The sequence below is a fragment of the Buteo buteo genome, chromosome 3, assembly GCF_964188355.1.
Source record: "Buteo buteo chromosome 3, bButBut1.hap1.1, whole genome shotgun sequence".
NCBI classification, from domain to species: Eukaryota; Metazoa; Chordata; class Aves; order Accipitriformes; family Accipitridae; genus Buteo; species Buteo buteo.
Genome location: NC_134173.1, coordinates 38,040,736 through 38,060,761, shown reverse-complemented (window position 1 = coordinate 38,060,761; position 20,026 = coordinate 38,040,736). Strand labels below are relative to the sequence as shown.

At 40.5% G+C, this 20,026-nt stretch overlaps 1 protein-coding gene across 1 annotated transcript in view; it reads left to right on the top strand.

Annotated features, from left to right (window-relative positions):
* The window catches only part of CA8 (carbonic anhydrase 8), a 52,497-nt gene extending 36,870 nt beyond the window's left edge, over positions 1–15,627 (top strand). The window contains exons 8-9 of the mRNA XM_075023337.1: positions 723–895; positions 13,367–15,627. Coding sequence (XP_074879438.1) covers positions 723–857 — 135 coding nt within the window. The 3' untranslated portion in view covers positions 858–895; positions 13,367–15,627. The remainder of the gene's footprint in view (positions 1–722; positions 896–13,366) is intronic.
* The last annotated feature ends 4,399 nt before the right edge of the window (positions 15,628–20,026 follow it).

Genomic DNA, 20,026 nt, shown 5'->3' with positions numbered 1-20,026 from the left:
CCTAAACCAGATTAGATTTAGAAAAATCTAAAAAGAGCCTATAAACCAGAAACATACTTGTTTTGGAGCAATTGAAATGTTTTATATTGATTTTTGACTGTATTTGATTTTCTAAGTACACTTAGCACCTACATCTACAGAACTTTTGAAGTGGTACTTTATTTTGATTGGGAAAACCGTGTTTTTCCATATAAGATGTCAGCAGCCTTCCTCTAAAGCTGACAGTCTGTTCAGAATTCTCCTGGTTTAGAAAATAATTTTTAGTTAAATGAAGTAACAATTTCAGGCAATAAATAAATCACTGGGAGAAATCCAAAACAGTTTATAATTGACCAAGTTTTTCCTCAAATGCAATTCTTTGAAGAAGACCAGAATATTAGTCTCATGTCACAACTGTGAGGTTGATTCATAGGATATAATCTACAATGGCTAAGAAGGTTATAGATCCCAAAAGAAGTTACAAAAAAGCAAAGGGTAAGTTTGCCAAACCATGTGCATAAAAGTTCTTATTTTTCTTTGTGTGTTAAATGTTTTGACAATGCTGTCAACTATTTTCAAATGTTATTAATAATGTATGTTGACCTTAGTATATGGTACCTGAACACTCCAAGTTTCAAAACTCCAGAAGTGGCTAGACAAGGCTGATTTTGATCATTGGTCCCATAGTCTTCATAGTGAAGAATGTATCTCAGCTTCTTCATGTCTGTTTTTCTGCCTTTCAGATAGAGGAATTTCGTAGGCTGAGGACACATGTTAAAGGTGCTGAACTTTTAGAGGGCTGTGATGGAATCCTAGGAGATAACTTCAGACCAACTCAGCCACTTAGCGATAGAGTCATCAGGGCTGCATTTCAGTAGCAGAAGAGAAGGAACAACAGAAATAAATCTTTATTCAGGTAAGTAAAAGCTTAGCAGAAAAATAAAAACATTGAAATAATTTTCATAGGGGAGATTGAGCTAAAGGAGAAAATGCACTGAGTTTATTTCAGCTAATGTTATGATATATTGTCACAATCATAAATTTTGACACTATAGTGTTTTATTTTATCCTGTGGTATAATAGTTTGGTTACTATTGGTTCTTTAATGGCTGGAATAGTTTGGTTACTATTAGGTTCTTTAGTGACTGGTATCTAGTATGCGATTTAGTGAATTGAAATATTTGTAATTAGGCAGAGGAACACACACAGTTACATCACAGTTACTTCTTGTAGCTTTAAATTTCTCCTACTGCAGTGAGCAACAGCACAGTATGTCTAGGTTATGTGGTAGATTTCCCCAGTTACTGAGGTTCACTGGTTGATTTCTTACTGTGTTTTTAGAAGACCAGTCATTGGTGAATCTTTCTAGTGTTATCTGTTAAAAACCAGGGTAGTAGTTCTAGAAGGAGGCCTTTAATTCTCAAAGGAGGACGGTTTTTTTTGGATCCCTTCTCCGTGCTTTACAATGCTGTTCTTTCCCAACAAGACTGAATCTTGGGCAAAACCAGTGCAGATACAAGAGGAAACTAATTAACTTCTGTCATGGCTAATTTTTCATATTTCATTCATCAAAGTAATTGCTGCTTCTTGTCCTCAGTGATGTTTTCAGCTTTCATTGGCTCGTAGAGCAAGAATTGAAGGATGACATTGTATTCAATGCATAAGAGCTAATACACATATGAACCTGCATTATCCCCACTTCAGTTATTAAAACCTCCCATGTCATGTTCCCCTAGCTTCTATCAGTTACAAGATAAATTCTATCAATGCTCAACAGTTACTCCTAAACCTCATTATACTTAGTTAATAAATGTTTTACTATAAAGAAAAACATAGTAATGAGATTCTTGAAGAGTTAAAAAAAATTTGCTATCAAGAAAACTAGTTACCTTGAAAGCAGTGAGTCAAGACACCAACATTTATGGCTGATTTTGTAATGAAGTGGCCCCACCTTGATACAAATAGTAAGACAGTGAGCTATCTGGGAAGTCTTCAAGAAAAGAATGAATCTGTTCACTTGCTTTCTTTAATAAGTCCTATTACTTTTTAATACAGTAACATTTTTCATCTACTATCCTACCATAAACTTCATTTAAATAATAAAAACATTGGGTTTTTATTACCATTACCTTATTTTATTGGTAGAATCCATTATATAAAAGCATCAGTTTTTCTGTCTGCACATTTCTTCAAAGCTTCTTCTAAGCTCACAAGAGAACTGATTCATCCAGAGTTTAACCTGGAAGCATGCTGCTGAAAGGTTTTTGATAAACACTTTTGGGTAAGGACATTTATTTGTACATTAAATTCTTGCCCTATCTAGGTCAATGATGGAACTCCTTAGTTCATGTCAGGCTCAGTTGTGGAGTTAAGCCTCTTCAGACCATGCTCTGGGTCCAGCCCCCAACTTTATATGAAGTTAACAAATGATCAGGCAGCAGATAACCCCTGAGGGAGATTGATAATTCAATGCTTCCAAAAATGGATCCATTAAAACCGAGTGGGAAGATTATCTTTCCTTCTGCATGTGGTAGAAATTATTAAATGGGACAGTGGCCAACAATTTCATGGTCTTTCCATATAGCGTAAGGATTCAGTATAGTGTATGCATCTAAACATTTCTGAAGTAAGGGTTTATTTGTATTTTATAACCCTACTTAATATCCGCATCCCAGAAGTTAAGCAAAGAACTTTTATTAATATTGTTTTCTTATTCCCATATTTAATTTTGGGCACATCCCTAAGCCTGGTTCTCAATTACATGGTTCTTTGCAGTCACCAAATGTCATCACTTTAATCTCAAAATGGATGTTTCAAATTCATCCTGGCTTCTGCATAAAAATTACTTGGGAAAACCACAGCAATATTAAAGTACAATTTTTCTCGGAAAGTGAATAATGCCCTCAGGCCAGTGCAGGTAATTCAAGTCTGTAACAGTGAAATTACTTGACACGCTGAGTTTGAATTTTAAGCCTGAAAGAGTTTCCTTTACAATGCTGGAATTGAAATGTAAAAATTTCCCTTTTGCTTTCATGTTTGAAATTTTATTACATTTGTCAATACTTATAAAGATTTGTTTTAAATAATAAGATTTATCTTGGCCATGCTTCACAAAATAATCTGTAGTTTTAATTGCCAAATGATGGAATTTTTAATGTAAAATGATAGTCCTCACTGTAGGGCTATGCTAATTATGGACTCTCAAGCACTGAGAAAGAACTGTGACTCCTGGCATTGTGTAGTCCACAGAAGAAATGGCACTGGGCTCTCTACACCTGGTTGAATTATTTATCAGAAATTCATTTGGCCAGGTCTTCTTTATAGTTTTTGATGCCTCAGTCCAAATAGCACTAAACCAATCAAGGGTTCACAATATATCCTTGCTATTAAGTTTGTCTCTGGGGAGCTGGAAAAATGAAGCGTAAAAAGAAATTGTGTGGCTTTGATCACCTTTCTTCTATGCAAAGAGGGAGAAAGGGAAGAAAACAATCCTACCTACTTTGTAGTGATTTCCTCACACAGTTCTCTCCAGGAGGAAGGTGTTGAGGAACAGTAGCTCCTCACACAGACCTCAGACATCCTCAGAAAAGACACCCTCCCTCACTCATAGGAATGGGTAATGGTCCTTAAGCTGCGACTGCTGACATCAGCTGAATGTTGCTATGAAGACCCAGCAGCAGATGGGGAGGTAACAGCTGGCAGGGTGGCATCTACATAGTGATCCAAGATGGAGCATTTCTTCCTTTCAAAGAGGAGATTACCTTTTATTTTAAAGCTCTGGTATGTCTTGAATATTACAAATACAAGCACACTGGTGGACTTCTTTTCTGACACAATGCCCCTCTGCCAAGGCTGCCAGAACTGTCAGTAAAGTTTTCAATGTTTTCTTTTGTTCCAAACCAGTGTGGTACAACATTTGAAGAACCTTGAGGAACATTAGTTTTTCATGACCTTGTCACTCTGTCAGGGAAAGGAGACAAATGTTTCCATAAATGTATACACAGGAGTAGAAAGAGGTTGCTTGAAAGCTCTAATTAGTTTTGACTGAATCAGAATGCACGCTCTATGCATGCCACGCTCTGTCATGACCTGGGCTGGACAGACCAGGGAGTCATGTGGAGTTCAGAATTCCCTTGGGCTAAATTAAGGTGAAACGACACCAAACAATCAGTTAAACATTTTATTCATGGCAGAAGCAACCTGAACTTGGGAGGCATAACAGTAGGTTGTGGGGTTTCTCACAACAGGAACGGGCCTGAAACTGCCTCAGTAAACCGTGTAACCCGTGGTAACCATATACATCAATTCAGGGAATAAGGAGAGCCCTCCTGTTGAGTCACGAGGTTCAGAGCAGACCCCCTTGCTTTCTAGACTCCTTCTCAGAGAAGAGCCTAGGGGCAGCTGGATCTACTCCTAGTCCCAGACTTGGTCAACAGTTTTATGTCTTAAAGAGATGAGGTGTAGGGATTATGAAAAGGAGAGAGAGGGAGAGAAAAGAGACACTTCACTGATCCTGGGTCCAGCGTTGGTCCAGTCAGCCGAGGGGTCCAGTTCTAGTGGGTGCGTGCACGTGGGGCTTCAGTTTGTGTCCTTTTATCATCTTTGCCCCCTCCTTCAGGTGGACACTACAACTCATTAGGCTAATTAAGTGTCACGCACGGTTTGTGCTTTCAGTATCTTCGGGAGATGAGTCGGTGGACTTGGGGATCGTTTGGGGAGTAACTTCCCCTCCCTGCAGACATGACCGTTGTTTGATCTTTGGCCATGCATGGTGAGCTGCCCTGCTCAGCATATCAGAACAGGGAGCTGTGCACCCTCCGGCACACCCTCCCCCTCCTGTTGCTGATCTGTGCTGATCTGTGCTGATCAGCTGCTTTTCACCTGTGGTTCCTTGCTAGGCAGTGCTTGTGGTGAGGCAGAACTTGCCCCACCACAATGTGTACGACGTTAACTCTTTCAGTCTCTCACATGCTCACAAATCTTCAGAACATCTGCTCTTCAGCCTTGATTTAAACCTTGACAGAACTGAACCCGTTGTGGCTTACGATCAAAGGGCATATGTTGATCTTTGATGTAATTTGTGCTAGTTTGTTGAATGGAAGGCAGAGTTGACACAAACATGATATGTCATGGTGTGTAATCTCAGGGAAAGAACTGTTGGTTTTTTTTTTTTTAAATGTTCCTCTATCATGGGAAAGTCCAGATCTCGAAATACCCCCTCCAGTTCTAGAACAAAGTTTGGCCAGGCTCTAAAGGGAGCCTTCAGGAGGACAAAACAGGTAGAAATTTGTAGCTTCACTGCTCTCTTTAACCAGATGGTCTTTAGAATAAGTTTGTTGCTATCTAGTTGGCCTCTTTTGGCTCTGCTTTTCTGCTAAAAATGTGTATCTCTCTAATAGCCTGGGGTTAACGAGTCTTTGGACTCTGTTGTGTGTATGGTTTTGAAATACGTCTCTTATATAACAGCCTTTACATCCTTTCTCTCCTGCAGTTGCCAAAGTTTTCACATATATTTCTCTCAAAAAAGCCTTTTTTTTCTTATTTCTAACCTCTTTAAATCATATCCAGTAGTGATAGAACCAGCCAGGTGTTAAGGAATTTGGAGGGAAGGCTAAGTACAGATTTGCTTTCAGACATGGAAGGTGAAAAAATTGAGTTCAGTTTTAGGCAGTGAAGAGCAATGGAATCACAGAAAGTTGCTGTTGGAAGGTGCCTCTGGAGATCTGCTAGTCCAATCCTCTGCTCAAAGCAGTGTTAACTACAGTGGGTTGCTCAGGGCCTTGTCCAGCTGGGTTTTGAGTATCGTAAGGATGAAGACTCCACGACTTCTTTGAGCAACCTGTACCTGTATTTGACCACCCTTGCAGGGAAAAAGATTTTTCTTAATTTTAAATGAAATTTCCTGTACTTCAATTTGTACCCATTGCCTTTTCTCCTTTCACTTGATACCATTGAAGAGTCTGGTGCCATCTTCTATACTTGTTCTCATAAAGTATTATACACATTGATAAGATCCCTCTTGAAACATCTCTTCCTGAGGCTAAACAGTCCCAGCTCTCTCAGCCTATTCTTCTATGACAGGTGCTCCAACCCCTTAATCATCTTTGTGGCCTGTTGCTGGTCTCACTCCAGTATGTCCATGTTTCTTTTGAACTGGGAAACCCAGAACTGGACCCAGTACTCCAGATGTTTCATCAGTGCTGAGTAGAAGTGAAGGTTCATCTCTCTCTACCTGCTGGCAATGCTCTTCCTAGTGCAGCCCAGGAGGCCGTTGGCCGCCTTTGTTGTGTGCGTGCATTACTGACTCATGTTCAACTTGTTGTTTACCAGGACTCCCAGGTCCTTTTCAGAAGGAAAAGAGAGAAAGGATAACATTGTGACTTCCTCAGTGTTACCAGGAGGTTTTTTGATACTTCATACCTGACTCAGAGCCCTTGCTATGGGCATCAGGCTATTTCGTGATAATCTCAGGTGATCTTGGAAAAAGATTTGTAATTCTTACTGGTTTACAGCAAAGCTTAGCAATGAGGACAACAAATGCTACCACTTCTAGAAATCCAATAAGAAAAACCTTAAATCTTCCATTTTATTAAAGGCTAGTTTTTTGACAATTTGAGTCCTGACTCACTATTTTTAAACATGCAAATTGTGATTATTCCAGCAGGCTATTTTATTTTGGGGCTTACCACCTTACCTAATGGATAAGTACTTTTTCAGTAGTGTATTCTTCACTGAAGACAGCATCATTTGAGGTTTCCAATGGATTTCTTACCCTTTCTTTAATCCTTGTTGTAACTGATTTGATAGACATGCCTTTCTCCTCTGTTAATCAGTGGAACAGTTTTATCTGTGAATGAATAAGATGTCCGATTTCAAACACTCAGATATCAACTTGAATTGATAATAATACTGAATTCAGTATGGCATGCCTACATGTCTTCATCCCTTTATAAATCAGGGTGTATAAGCGTGATTCCATGCGTAGGATAGTTAAATGGCATTGCTCCCATTTACTAAGAGAAGGTCAAATAAGTGCCTGGTACAGAAGTCATTGAAATAAATGAGGTTCTTTTAGAAGAAGGCAGTAAGAGCTAGTTCTAAAAAATAACTAGCTAAAATAATATTGAAAGAATATTTTCTTTTGAAAGTGATAAACTTTAATTTACTTTCCACTGAGCATAATTAATAAACTAAAGAATTTGATCTCCAATGTGCTGTCTCAAAAGTTCACATCGCAGACACAATTTATTTTGTATCCATAAATAAAGAATTGTCCTTCAAGTGTGATGATGGCTTATACCTACTCCATCTACCTATATACATTACTCCACTTCTCCTGAACATTTTTTTTTGTGACTGATTCAGAAACTCCTGAAAAAGTATCGATTTGTATATACACAAATGCATGTGCACTCTCATACATACACATACATCTCTGGTAGACCTCAGACTCTAAGTAGCTGCAAGTTTATCCAATGTCCTGTAAATTATGATAGCAGAAATTAATTTGGATTAAAAACCATTCTTAATATAATTACTGTTTTCCTAGTTGTGCATTCAAGATTAGAGGAAAAAAATAAATTACATCATTAGAATACCAAGGTTGTGCTAGGCCTGAGGAACAGGAAAGAGTAATTTAGGGTGGGAGGAACAGAGATTGCATGCCTGGTACTGTAGAGACTGTCTGCATGATATTGAGAGGTCTGAGCAGACAAGCAGAAATTGGCACAGCATTAGTTTCACAGTGAGGAGAGGGGGCAATGTGGTGACTGTATCCGGTGCGTTTAGTGAGTGGATAGTGCAAATCACTTGCTTTTGAAGCTGCTTAGCTGCTCTTTCGGCACCAAAACTATGCAGCCCTTTCCATAGGACACTGAACAGGGGATCGGTGTTGCCAGTGGGAATGAGCTAGTACTAAACAGGTAGTGGTGCACACCCCTCTTTATGGCATTGCACACTGTAGGGTAATTAGATTATAGAATATGAAGGCACATTCAAATACAGAGTGAGCTATAAAGCTGTGCCTTGCCTTTGAGAAATGGAGGCAAGAGTGGCATGATGCTGTGGTACGTATTTCTTTGCCTAAGCAGTTTTCAGTGAACTTTGCATTTGAATGGAGGTTTACATTACTGATCAATATGCGTCTTTATTCTCAGTTTACTAGTAGCCTTTGTAGTTCCTGAAGTTCACAAACAAGTTGCTCTGCAGAAAGTTCCAACACTTGGGAATTTTATGCTTTCCTGTTGTGTAGATCCAGAGCTGGACTGAGCTTTCAGCAGCCATGCATCACTAGGCTACTATGACCATTCTTCTCTTTTTCCTGGTTAAAAAAAACCACAACCCAACACAAAGATAATCAAGACTAGTTCTTTAGAAATACAAACACCAATTTCCTAGATTTGATGAAATACGAGTATTTATGCTGCTTCTCAGCAAGGGATTTTTCACTGGTCATTTTTTATCTCCTTGAGTTTAGGTTTTATGCTTAAAAGGTGGTTGGTTTAATTGTTAAGTTTCGGTCTTTGAAAGAAACTCAACTTCATGTTATCAACAAAACTGACTATTGTTCTGTTTTTAAGAACTTATATATAGTGCCCAGCACTCTGCTGCCACTTCAGAGTACTTGAGAATGTGCTTACATTTCAGTGTATGACTGTAGGACAGAGGGCCAAACATCTTTGGCTTGTGAGCCACACGCCATAATTGGACACCTACTGGAAACATACCAAAAACTTTTGGAGCATTCAGGGAACTAAGAGTTTCAGGAATGGCTGAAACATGGCGCCTTTTCAATTTGCTTCCCACTACTTTGTTGTCATAGAAAGGAATGGAGTGTGCGCTGAGATTGTAAGTGAACCCTGTAATGTCAGCCTAACGTGTTTTCCCACTGCTGAGGATTCAAATTAGTGAGTAGCAAAACACTTTTGTTGCTTGTGTGACATACCTCTGACACAGGAGCCACAACTTAGGGATTTGGTAGCCACAGGCAGCCCAAGAGTCATAGACTGGTCACTGCTGTAGTAGAAATTTATGCTGTTTCTGGGCCAGAGCATCAGTGTAGGGAGTGATCAAGCCCTAAATGAGGAAGAAAACCATTCTGAATTGTAGCTGTTTCCAGAATTAGTACCATATTGGAATTGTCCTTGTTCATTCCTTTACTGAGCTCTTCTTAGAAATACACAAATATTGGTGGAGGAATGGAAAACAGTCAAAATTCTGTAGCACGTAAAGAAGCAGCAAAGAAGAAACAAAATGCTGTGCTTCCTTTTCAAAGCTAAAAAAAGCATAAGGTAGCCTAGGAATCAGACCCCTGCTTATGCTTCAAATAAGATACTTCATGCTGACAAGAGCTCCCAGATTTCATGACCTGTGACTCTCTATCAGCATCACACATTCTTTGCTATCCACAATGCACTGTTATCATCAGCTTTTTTATGCAAAGCATTTTGAGAGTGTAATTTCCAGCTGCTTACCATAAACCATGTATGGTCTGTACACTGCTGCTTTGAAAGTGATAATGTAGCAGGGAGTGCATGTCCTAAAAAACACCCTCACATCATGTTTATTGGCAATTTCAACCCAAAAGTTAGAGTCTGAACACACTGAAACTCTGCCATGTTATTTTCACTTATGGGGAAAATGCTGCAAATTAGTGGTGAGGCAAAATGGTAGGAAGCTTAGATCACCTTTGGTAAAACTACACCTGTTTTTTAAAATACAGAGACTTCAGATTAGTATGTGTGAAATATAGTAATGTAACAGCTCTCAAATGTCAAGGATATTAGAAGAACATACAGGTACATGTGTCTGACCACAGACAGAGAGGAAAGCCTACAATATGCATTCCTCCTTCAGCAATGTTACACATGTTGGACAGTGGGAGTGCACTCTGTTTTACCTAGATGAAATCACACAGGGAGTTTTAAGCAGACCATTATAACTCCATTGAAATTGAAGATCCAGGTAGTCACAGTTCCTTACTGTTATTGGAATTTGTATTTCTAATTATTTCATGTGGATGAAAACAATGCAATGAAAGTATGCAAACAAGCTCTTGCTAAGCAAACAACATTTTGAAAATAAATAGCAAATAAAACCAACCAAGTTATCTGAGTAACCAAAAATGTTTTTGCAACTGATAATTGTCACTCAAGGAAGAGAATACCAGCAGTGACTGTTCTTAGCAATGTTTTATGACTAACACCACAATTTATGACAGAGCAGTGCTACACAGCAAAACTTACTGTAATTTTTAAAAGATTTTTATGTATCCCCACAGCTCAAGAGAAACAAAGGTACACTTTAGTTAGCCTGATGTTAAATGCCCACAGAACTAGTTGTAGACTCAATAAATTGTGACCTTTTCATGGAAGGAATGCAAAGTGTTTCAGGAAAGATAAGGATTCATAAGGTAGTCAGTTCTCTTTTCTGAGACACTCTGAATCCATACTTTCAGGTGCTGTTTTTAGGAAGGTATAGGATAATGGTAATATGTAGTCAGTGTTAAACTGGTTTTGCCACCCAAGTCCTTTGATTTTTTTTAAACTCTTAAACTTTTTGGTTTCATCTAGTGTTAAGGAGGAGAAGGCAAGATGTTTCTATAAGGAAGAAAATAAAGACATTGTGTGAGACAATAATGATAGGGAATATGGTAAGACAAAAGAGGTGGAAAAGCTCTCCAGAAAGCAGATTGAGTATTTTTAAGTAGCAGAAGAAAGTTTTTGATCTTGTGTAGTGATCTTGACCTAAGGCTGCTGCAGTGGGGCATCTTATTTTCTCCCTATCAGTTGGAAAGGCATATTATTGCGGCCATCCTATTTCATTTCTCCATAGTCCATTTATTTGTACTTTCTCAACACTTTTGGAAGACTTTGAAAAATAATCCTTTTCACTGAAGTTTTCTTATATCTTCTCTTTTAAATGTGTTCTGTCTATTACTATGGGAACATTGGGACCTTTGGTTCTTAAAAATATACAAGCTTAGCCCTATCTTTGCTCCTGTCACCACTCCTTGTTTCTGCGATAAAGTTACAGTCTTGCATTTATCCCAGTTTTGTACAAGAGAATTTATTCTCTGTGAGGAGTCTTAAGGACATAAAATTATTATGTGAAAGAATTAGAAATAAATATTCTTGGAAACATAATGATTTTTTTACATTCTGAGGATGATTTCTGAATTTTGATTGACCTTGTTAATATTTCTTTTGTTTTAAACCATGGGCACTATGATAATAGCTCTCAGATTTCCTAGGTATTTACACTTTATGGCACTGATCCTGAAAGCTTTTCTTTGGGGATGGTTGTCTTATCTGGAAAGGACTCCACCAGAAGCAGTGGGACTCTAATGTATGTAGGACTCAACCCAAGCAAAGGAAATTTCAGAGGCAGAAATGTAATCTATAAACAAGCAAGGCATCTAGGCAATTTTATGATTATAATACACGTCGATTTGTACAATTGTAGCTCAAATACTACATTTGCAAAAACTTTTCAGAAGAACAAGAGGAGCAGGTATCTTCATATGTACATAAACCTTTAGCCTGAATACTGTGTTACTTGACCACATACATTATGGAACAGTGCTTTTAATTTAGCACAGTAGAAAAATTCCTCTTAAACAAGAATAAGGGGTAAACATGAATATCAACACTACCAATATATACAATCAGTCTTTTGTCGACAATACGTTAAGCATTTCTATAACAAACACAACTGAAATCTTCAGACTGGCTTGTAATTAGGCTCCTTTCCAAAAGTAATACATTAATACAATTGCTGCCCAAATCCCAGTTCAACTTAATTTCACTGACTTTGATTTTTGGACTAAAAGCATTAAGCTTGAACTAGTGAAAAATGTACAAAATGTGCATTCAATTAAGGAGTAATTAGATACTCGATCACCCTTACATCACACTAGGGATTATCCAAGAAAGAAGAGAGATACTACTCACTGCAGTGTATAAAACAGTTTTCTTAATTAGTTTAGCACTAATTGAGATTGAGAAAGTGTCAGTGTGTCATAGCGTTACTTTGCCTACACGGAACCTTAAGAACACAAAGTTTTTGGATTCTTTGAGCTTCCTTGCTCAGATTTTTCAGTCTAATTCCCTGATCTGGTATCTTCTGTCCACGCAAGAGGAACCTTTCTGTTCAGTTCAGGGAGGGGGTCGGTGCCTGCACCCATGTATCAGTAGCTGGCTGAAAAACATGCAGAGAGTTTTTCCAGAGATGGAGAATAACTTGTTATTATTTCATGGTTTTTTATGTTACACCTTTATACCAAACCCTAGGAAGAACTGGGAATCCTCTGTGTTTTTACATGGAGAGTAACTGTGGCTAAAACCAGCTGCTCTGTGAAGGGTTTACAGCCTCCCTTAGAAGGCAGCTGGTAGAAAGTTCTTCAAGTTGACCATCAAATGGTCCTGCTGCCAGTCACCATGACTTTTGGGGGTATTGGATGATAACCAGGGAGCACATGGAAATCATGGCACAGATTGTCTTGTGGGTAGACACTGACTGCTTAACAGCACTGCTGGTGACTGACAGCCTCTACACCCCCTTCCTCTTTAAGAAAAAGAGTGGGAACTCTCTAGAGATGTGTTGTCTCTTCCTGCAAGCAATTGTAGCTCCAGGTGACCATTTGCACCCAAGCACTTACAGATTTTTAGTGTGTATGTACTGAGTTCTAGTTAGCACTAAAATAACCTCAGGAAAAAAATGAGATTATTAGTACAACAGAATGAAATGGTTTGGCACTCTCATACCTGCCGCTTCTGAACTGAGAGCACTGGGGCAACCTGAGCAGCTGATTTCCTGAGGTTATGCTGAAGCACATGAATATGTATTTGCATGAAATCAAGTATCGATTTATCTCTGCTGCTAATGAATAAGAATATTACTGTTATTAGGAGGGACAAATTGAGTGATTGCTTTCTATCTCCTGAGCCCACCTGACTCCCATGAGAGCTGCGTACTCAGCACTTCACTTGATAGGGCCCCTAAAATAGTAAATGGTAAAAAATTCTGACTAGTATATTTTCCTTTCTAGTTTACTGCCATGCTCTCTGCATTAGAATCAATTACCTGATTGATTCAGAAAGCCAATTGTAAAGCTTTGTTTCAAGTTAATAATTTTACCACTCCATTTAACTTTGCATTTTCATTGCCATTTCCTCCATTGCTAGTAAATCTTCTAGCACTGGCTTTACCCTAAAAAAGAAGAATCAGGACCATTATGTCACTGAAGTATATACCCTGAAACTCCCCCCACCTGCTGTCATGAAATCCCAGCTTTTAGTTTTCCCTATCTCCCTGGCTGGACATAAACAGTCTTTCAGACCCACTGTGGAGGAATTTCAGTAACATAATTGTTCCATTCTCTTTTCAGAGGGGGGGAAGACAATGCTCCCACAGTGCCCTCGAATGAGAAATGGAAACTTTTGAGGCTGCTGCTTCAGTTGAACCACAAAGCCTGTATTGTTCATCTTCATCTAATTCAGCCTTGATAGACAGCTGTGACAGTTGGTCTGTCCGTATGGTCCAGTGAAATTCTGGGAATGGGGTTGTACATTAAAAGAAGAAAACACATTAAATCTTCCAATTCACGCTGTTAACTATTTTTAAATGGTAATTTTCATTGCTTATATAGTTTCTTTGCCATAGCATTCAATAGTCATCTGTGATCCAAATAGTACTAATTTTAAGCTTGGTATGAATGTTAATATGTAGAAATACTCATTATTGTTTTGAATGTTAGATTTAATTTTATTCCGTATCATCTCTTGTGCTGTCAGTAACCATCTTTTCTGTAGAAGGGAGGTGCGTTCTGTAAAGTTAATAAAAACATTGTTTGTTCACAGAGAGTATTATACAAATTCAGAATTAATTTTTGGGCAGAAAGGACCACTTCTATGCCAAAGCTATGCACTTAACGTGGTTTATCTGAATAAAGCTGAATGACAGTTGCATTACTAGGAATCTTGCTGAAATAAAGGACAATTTTGAAATAAGGAAAATTAACTGGTATAACAATAAACAGAATCATCTGGATTATTTTCTACTTGGCAAGTCATGGAACTTTGCAAAGAAATGTTCAATTCAGGCAGAAAATGATCAGCCTTTGTTCTCCTGTGAATTACGACAGTTCCGTTTGTTCTGTGCATTGCTGAGGATGGTGGCCTGGAGACCTGCTCTGCATGTCCTGGGCTCACTGCACACAGCATGGGGATCGCCACGCTGGGCCACACATGCCGCATCTGACAGAACAGAAAAGGGAACGGTAGTCTAAGCCCGCTAGTCAAGCTCATAGCTTCTGATTCCTGCAGAACACCAAGATCTGAAGGACAGAGTCAATACTGTGGTGGGCAATAGCCTTGATCATCATAGCTGTCAGTGAGGTCCACTTTACTAGCATGAGGAGGGCAGGTTTATGCAGAGACCTATGTGAGTGGAGGAACACTGGAGGCACAGATGGCAAGCTCCAGGCCAGGGCACAATGGACATGCAAACTGAGGGTCACAAAGGGGAGGTTGCTCCCCTGGAGCGGATCGGTGAGTCATCAATCACAAAGTCATCACCAGGCAGTGGTAAATGCAGTGTCAGAAGGCATACTTAATCCACCTCATCAACGGTTATGGGGAGAGCTGCTGCTGAATAATGAGTTACGAATTCTCCGAGTCATTTATGTGTATATTAGGGACAGCAGAAACAATGGGAGAAACCCACACACCACATGTGAGCTGGGTGAGGGGGAGTCGATACTGCTGACTACTTCATGCGTTCATAACTGTGTGTACTGCAGAAACACGTGCTTCCTTTGGAGAGACACACAGCTGCCCTTGACAGCATGCATTGCAATAAATGCACAGAAAACGTACAGCAAGCAGTCCACCATGAAGTCATCTGTTTATTTTGGGCTTAGGAGAGCAGCAATTGGCAAATTACTCCTTGGGCCTATAGAAACTTGTATTTCTTAGGGTTACGTTTAACCAAGTCCCTCTCCACCTTCCACCCAAATTTAATGAAGTATAACCCCGTTATCTAGTCAAGGGGTTCAAGATTTCAGTGCTGGTGAAAAACATGCTTTCCATCTGCAATGTCCCCAGCACTTCCATAATGTCCATGTAGCAGCTTCACTGGCTGCTGTCCCTCTTCCTTCAGCAATGACCCCCCAAGCAGCTGCAACCAGAACCCAACCCCAGCCTGGGCTCCCACCTGTCCACATCTTGCCGTAGGGCAGGGAGGAGTCTCTGCATGAAGTCTGCTGCAATGGCCTGCAATGGCTAGGCTGGACTGTCCGCGGTTTTTGACAGGAGCCTGATAAATCGTCCTAGTTGTCAGGTTTGGTACTAAAATCTTGAAAAAAACACCCCCAAACAAAGCCCTGTGAGGTGGAAGTCAAATGGATTCTGCCAGTTGAAGACCTATTCCTATCTCCTTGTACCCAGTGATGAAGGAACCCTCCAAAAGCGGAGTGAACCGTGTTCCGAACTTGGCAATTCCCAGGTTATATGCACAGCTTGTTTGGAAGATCATTTCCTTTTGCACACAACATGTTACTAGCTACTGAGTGTTAACTGACGGGAACTGTAGTATTAATACGGCAAATATTGACATTATGATGAAATCTGAACTAGATTTATTCTCTAAATAAACATGTTCCTTATCTTGGAGCTGGCTGATATTATTCTGGCTGTGAAATAGAGATACGCTGCAAAGCAAATGATGTAATGTCTCCACCAAAAAGTCCATTATTTCCCTTTCCTGTTCTCCCTTCCTGTGTTTGCTGTTCTTTCCTGCACAGCCTTGTGTAGTGAACTTCTAGTCATATAAATACTACTACTGAGGAACTGAGGTTAGTAAATTTGTCTTAACATTTGTCAGACTGTTTTTTTCTAGGCTTGGCTTTGAAAGGAAAAAAAAAGCCTACTGGTAAAAATACTTATAACTGTATTTTGTCTTTAGAACTAGATCTAATTATAACAACAAATTCATTCACAAAACATATCCATTCTAATTACAGATTGGTCAACCCACTTTTTGTGGTGTGTTGGGAAAAGTTAAATTAGTCTTTCTGGTTTCAGTAGGAATCTGCAGGGAGGAATTTGCAGGAAGGGTTCTCTGTGTATTACTTCAGTTGCACTGCAGCCATGAGAAGTTTTATTGAGTGTGACGAGGCTCTGCTGCTCTCCAATTAGAGTTCCACATGCCTGCCTTTGTATTAACATTTTTAAGAAATCATAAAAACTGGTAAAGGTGTTCTGAGGGTGGTGTAAGGCCCTAAATTAATAATTTCCTCTTCAAGCCTACAGCTGCTAGAATTCTTCTGAATCAGATCGTTAGTTGCACTGGAAGTATTTTTAAAGGTAAGTATTAATGTGCGTAATGCTCCACATCATTTTAAATATTTATTATTGTCGTGGTTTAACCCCAGCCAGCAACTAAGCCCCACACAGCCACTCACTCACTCCCCTCACAGTGGGATGGGGGAGAGAATCAGAAGAGTAAAAATGAGAAAACTTGTGGCTTGAGATTAAAACAGTTTAATAGGTAAAGCAAAAGCTGCACATAGAAGCAAAGCAAAACAAGGAATTCATTCACCACTTCTCATCAGCAGGCCTGTGTTCAGCCACCTACAGGAAAGCAGGGCCCCATCAGACGTAATGGTTGCTTGAGAAGACAAACTCCATCACTCCAAACTCCATGTACCCCCCCTTCCTTCTTCTTCCCCCAGGTTTATACACTGAGCATGACGTCCTATGGTCTGGAATACCCCTTGGGTCAGTGGGGGTCAGCTGTCCCAGCTGTGTCCCCTCCCAACCCCTTGTGCCCCCCCAGCCTCCTCGCTGGTGGGGTGGGGTAAGAGGCAGAAAAGGCCTTGGCGCTGTGTAAGCACTGCTCAGCAGGAACGAAAACATCCCTGAGTTATCAACACTGTTCCCAGCACAAATCCAAAACATAGCCCCATGCTAGCTACCATGAAGAAAATTAAGTCTATCCCAGCCAAACCCACTACAATTAGAAACGTGAATTATAAGTTTCCAAAAGGTGTTGACCAGTTACACACTTGTTGATCAAGAAATTGATGGGCTAAGGCCAATCATATGAAGTTCAACAAGGCCAAGTTCTGGGTCCTGCACTTGGGTCACAGCAACCCCATGCAGCGCTACAGGCTTGGGGAAGAGTGGCTGGAAAGCTGCCTGACAGAAAAGGACCTGGGGGTGCTGGTCAACAGCCTGCCAAATATGAGCCAGCAGTGTGCCCAGGTGGCCAAGAAGGCCAACGGCATCCTGGCCTGTATCAGAAATAGTGTGGCCAGCAGGAGCAGGGAGGTGATTGTTCCCCTGTACTGGGCACTGGTGAGGCTGCACCTTGAATACTGTGTTCAGTTTTGGGCCCCTTACCACAGGAAAGACATTGAGGTGCTGGAGGGTGTCCAGAGAAAGGCAACCAAGTTGGTGAGGGGCCTGGAGCACAAGTCTTGTGAGGAGTGGCTGAGGGAACTGGGGCTGTTTAGCCTGGAGAAAAGGAGGCTGAGGGGAGACCTTATCGCTCTCTTCAACTGCCTGAAAGGAGGTTGTAGCGAGGTGGGTGCTGGTCTCCTCTGTCAGGTGGCTGGAGATAGGACGAGAGGAAATGGCCTCAAGTTGTGGCAGGGGATGTTTAGGTTGGATATTAGGAAAAATTTCTTTACTGAGAGGGTTGTCAGACATTGGAACAGGCTGCCCAGGGAAGTGGTTGAGTCACCATCCCTGGAGGTATTTAAAAAGTGCGTAGACGGGGTACTTCAGGACATGGTTTGGTGGGCATGGTTGATAGTTGAACTTGATGATCTTGAAGGTCTTTTCCAACCTAAATGATTCTATGATTCTATGAGATTAATGACATAATATTTAAAAGCAGCTATGTGCCTCATGAGGCAAAAGCTGGATCTGCAGCCTTCTGGTAAACTTCAGGAAGGTATTGGGAATAGGAAGAAATCCAGCTCTTGGGAGAAGGCAGGTGAGTTGGGGCAGGATGTCTGCTGTTGATGATCTTCCCTCTGCAGGTGACATGTTCTTTGGGTTCCTGTGTAGTTTTCTGGAGTTCCCAGGAAAACTTAGAGGCTTTAAGGTCTTAGCTTGACTTTAGACTACGGTGTGATGTGCTTTGCACCCTGGGCTGTGATCCTGGGCTCCTGCTTGTTCAGATTGGAGGAGCCTCTTAGAGAGCACCATGCCTCCCTTTGGCTGCCTTCTGCCTTGGCTCCCACGTTTCCTTTGTGTGAAAATCATGGCATAGGTGGAGCAATAATGAATACTAGGCCTGTTCCCAAAATACACCTGAGAGGTGACCAGGCATAAATTGGTGTGGGTTAAAGGATAGTCTTGATCCCAGACATTACAGTGGCAAGCACGGTATGGTAGCTGTGTATAGAAACAGGCATGTATAGAAACTGAGTCTAACAGGAAGTAAGAGTGCTCCCTGGCCAGCATCCCTGTCTGTCTCCTAAAGGTCAATTCACTAGTGTTCCTGAATCCCAGAGGGTAATTAGGCTACCATTGCAGAAGAGTTAAAAGTGCTTAACAACAGGGCAATATAAAGAAAAAATTTTTACTGAGAAATTTCAGCTGAATTTTGCTGTGACTGCAGAAGCAACGAGGAGGGGGAGATCCATGCACAAAGAGCTTCACAAGAAGTTATACACATCCGCATTCTCCACAACCTGCCAGGGTGCAGCTGCCATAAACTCAGACTTGCCTTTATTGAGTTTGACTCGTGGGCACGGCACTGGTGCAGTAATGGTCTTGTGCAAATTAATCCTTTCATGCTTGTCACATCAACTGCAGTGAGAATGAAGAGAAGCTTCTTTCCTTGTAGAAATGGGGGAACCCCATGCTGAATGATGGTTGCAGAGGAAAAGAGGAAAACCCTCTCTTAGGTTTGAGGACTGTGGAAAGAGGACAAATTTTGGCCTGCCTTTTCCTCCTTGGCTGGATTTCACAGTGGCATCACGAGCCATGGAGTTAGCTGTGAGATGTGTTCTTCCTTTACACACCAGTGCTGCCTGTGAAATGTCAGGCAGCTGGAGAACTATCCACCACATGTCCTGAGGCTGGACCACGCAGGATGTGTTTGGAAGTGTTTATGTGCACATTTATTTATGAAACTGTAACTGTCATTGTAAGCACACATCTGTGTGTGTATTCATATCTTTAGAACATTATACATAGAAAAACTCTTGTTAAAACAAGGAGAATTTAAAATGAATTTTAGAACTTCTAATTAAAGTTAATAAATTCCAGTATGAAGACTGTGTGCCTAACATCAGTTCACCAGCACTGTACATATACTGTTGGTATTTGTATGATTGGATAATTATCCTTTTGCTTAATGAACATGTGTTGAAGTCCTGTTCCCTTCTCTTTTCCCCCATTATTCGTTATTCAGTCCCGGGTTCTTTACACTGAATGCTGTTTGAGACTTGCTCTGAAGACATAATATTTTTTTTTCTCATGGGCTTTCTTTCTTATAGTATGTGTTTGAATGCTTCAGATGTATTAATGAACTTATCTTTACACTCACTTTGCAAATGCATTCTCCCCTGTATCACGTGAGGATTCCTCTCTGATCATAGACTGGTATGTTGCCAGGCATAAGAAATAGACTCAGCAGTCTGCCATGTTAGAGAGACGCTCTCCATATTGACCTGCAACATGTGGTCCTTGTCCAAGACAACTTGTTATGACCTTATTTGCAAAGTTAAAAACCCAGCATTGACACAGTACTCAGGTCACCTCTTCAGTCTTCTCCCTGATAAATTTGCTGAGATGATGACTTCCATTGCAAGGATTGTTTTTCAGTGCTGGATCATTTCTTGTGGCCCTTGTGTCCAGTGTCTTCAAATCCTTCTCGCCACTGTTCTTACCATACTGTGTACAGAGGCAGTGGCAGCTCTTTATTTCTGCTTGGCCTTCCCCAGAGCCTGACCCCATCCTGATCCAAAGAGGCCCTTCTCCTCCCCAAATATCAGGCAAACAACTGAAGATGGGGTATAAGAAGGGGAAAT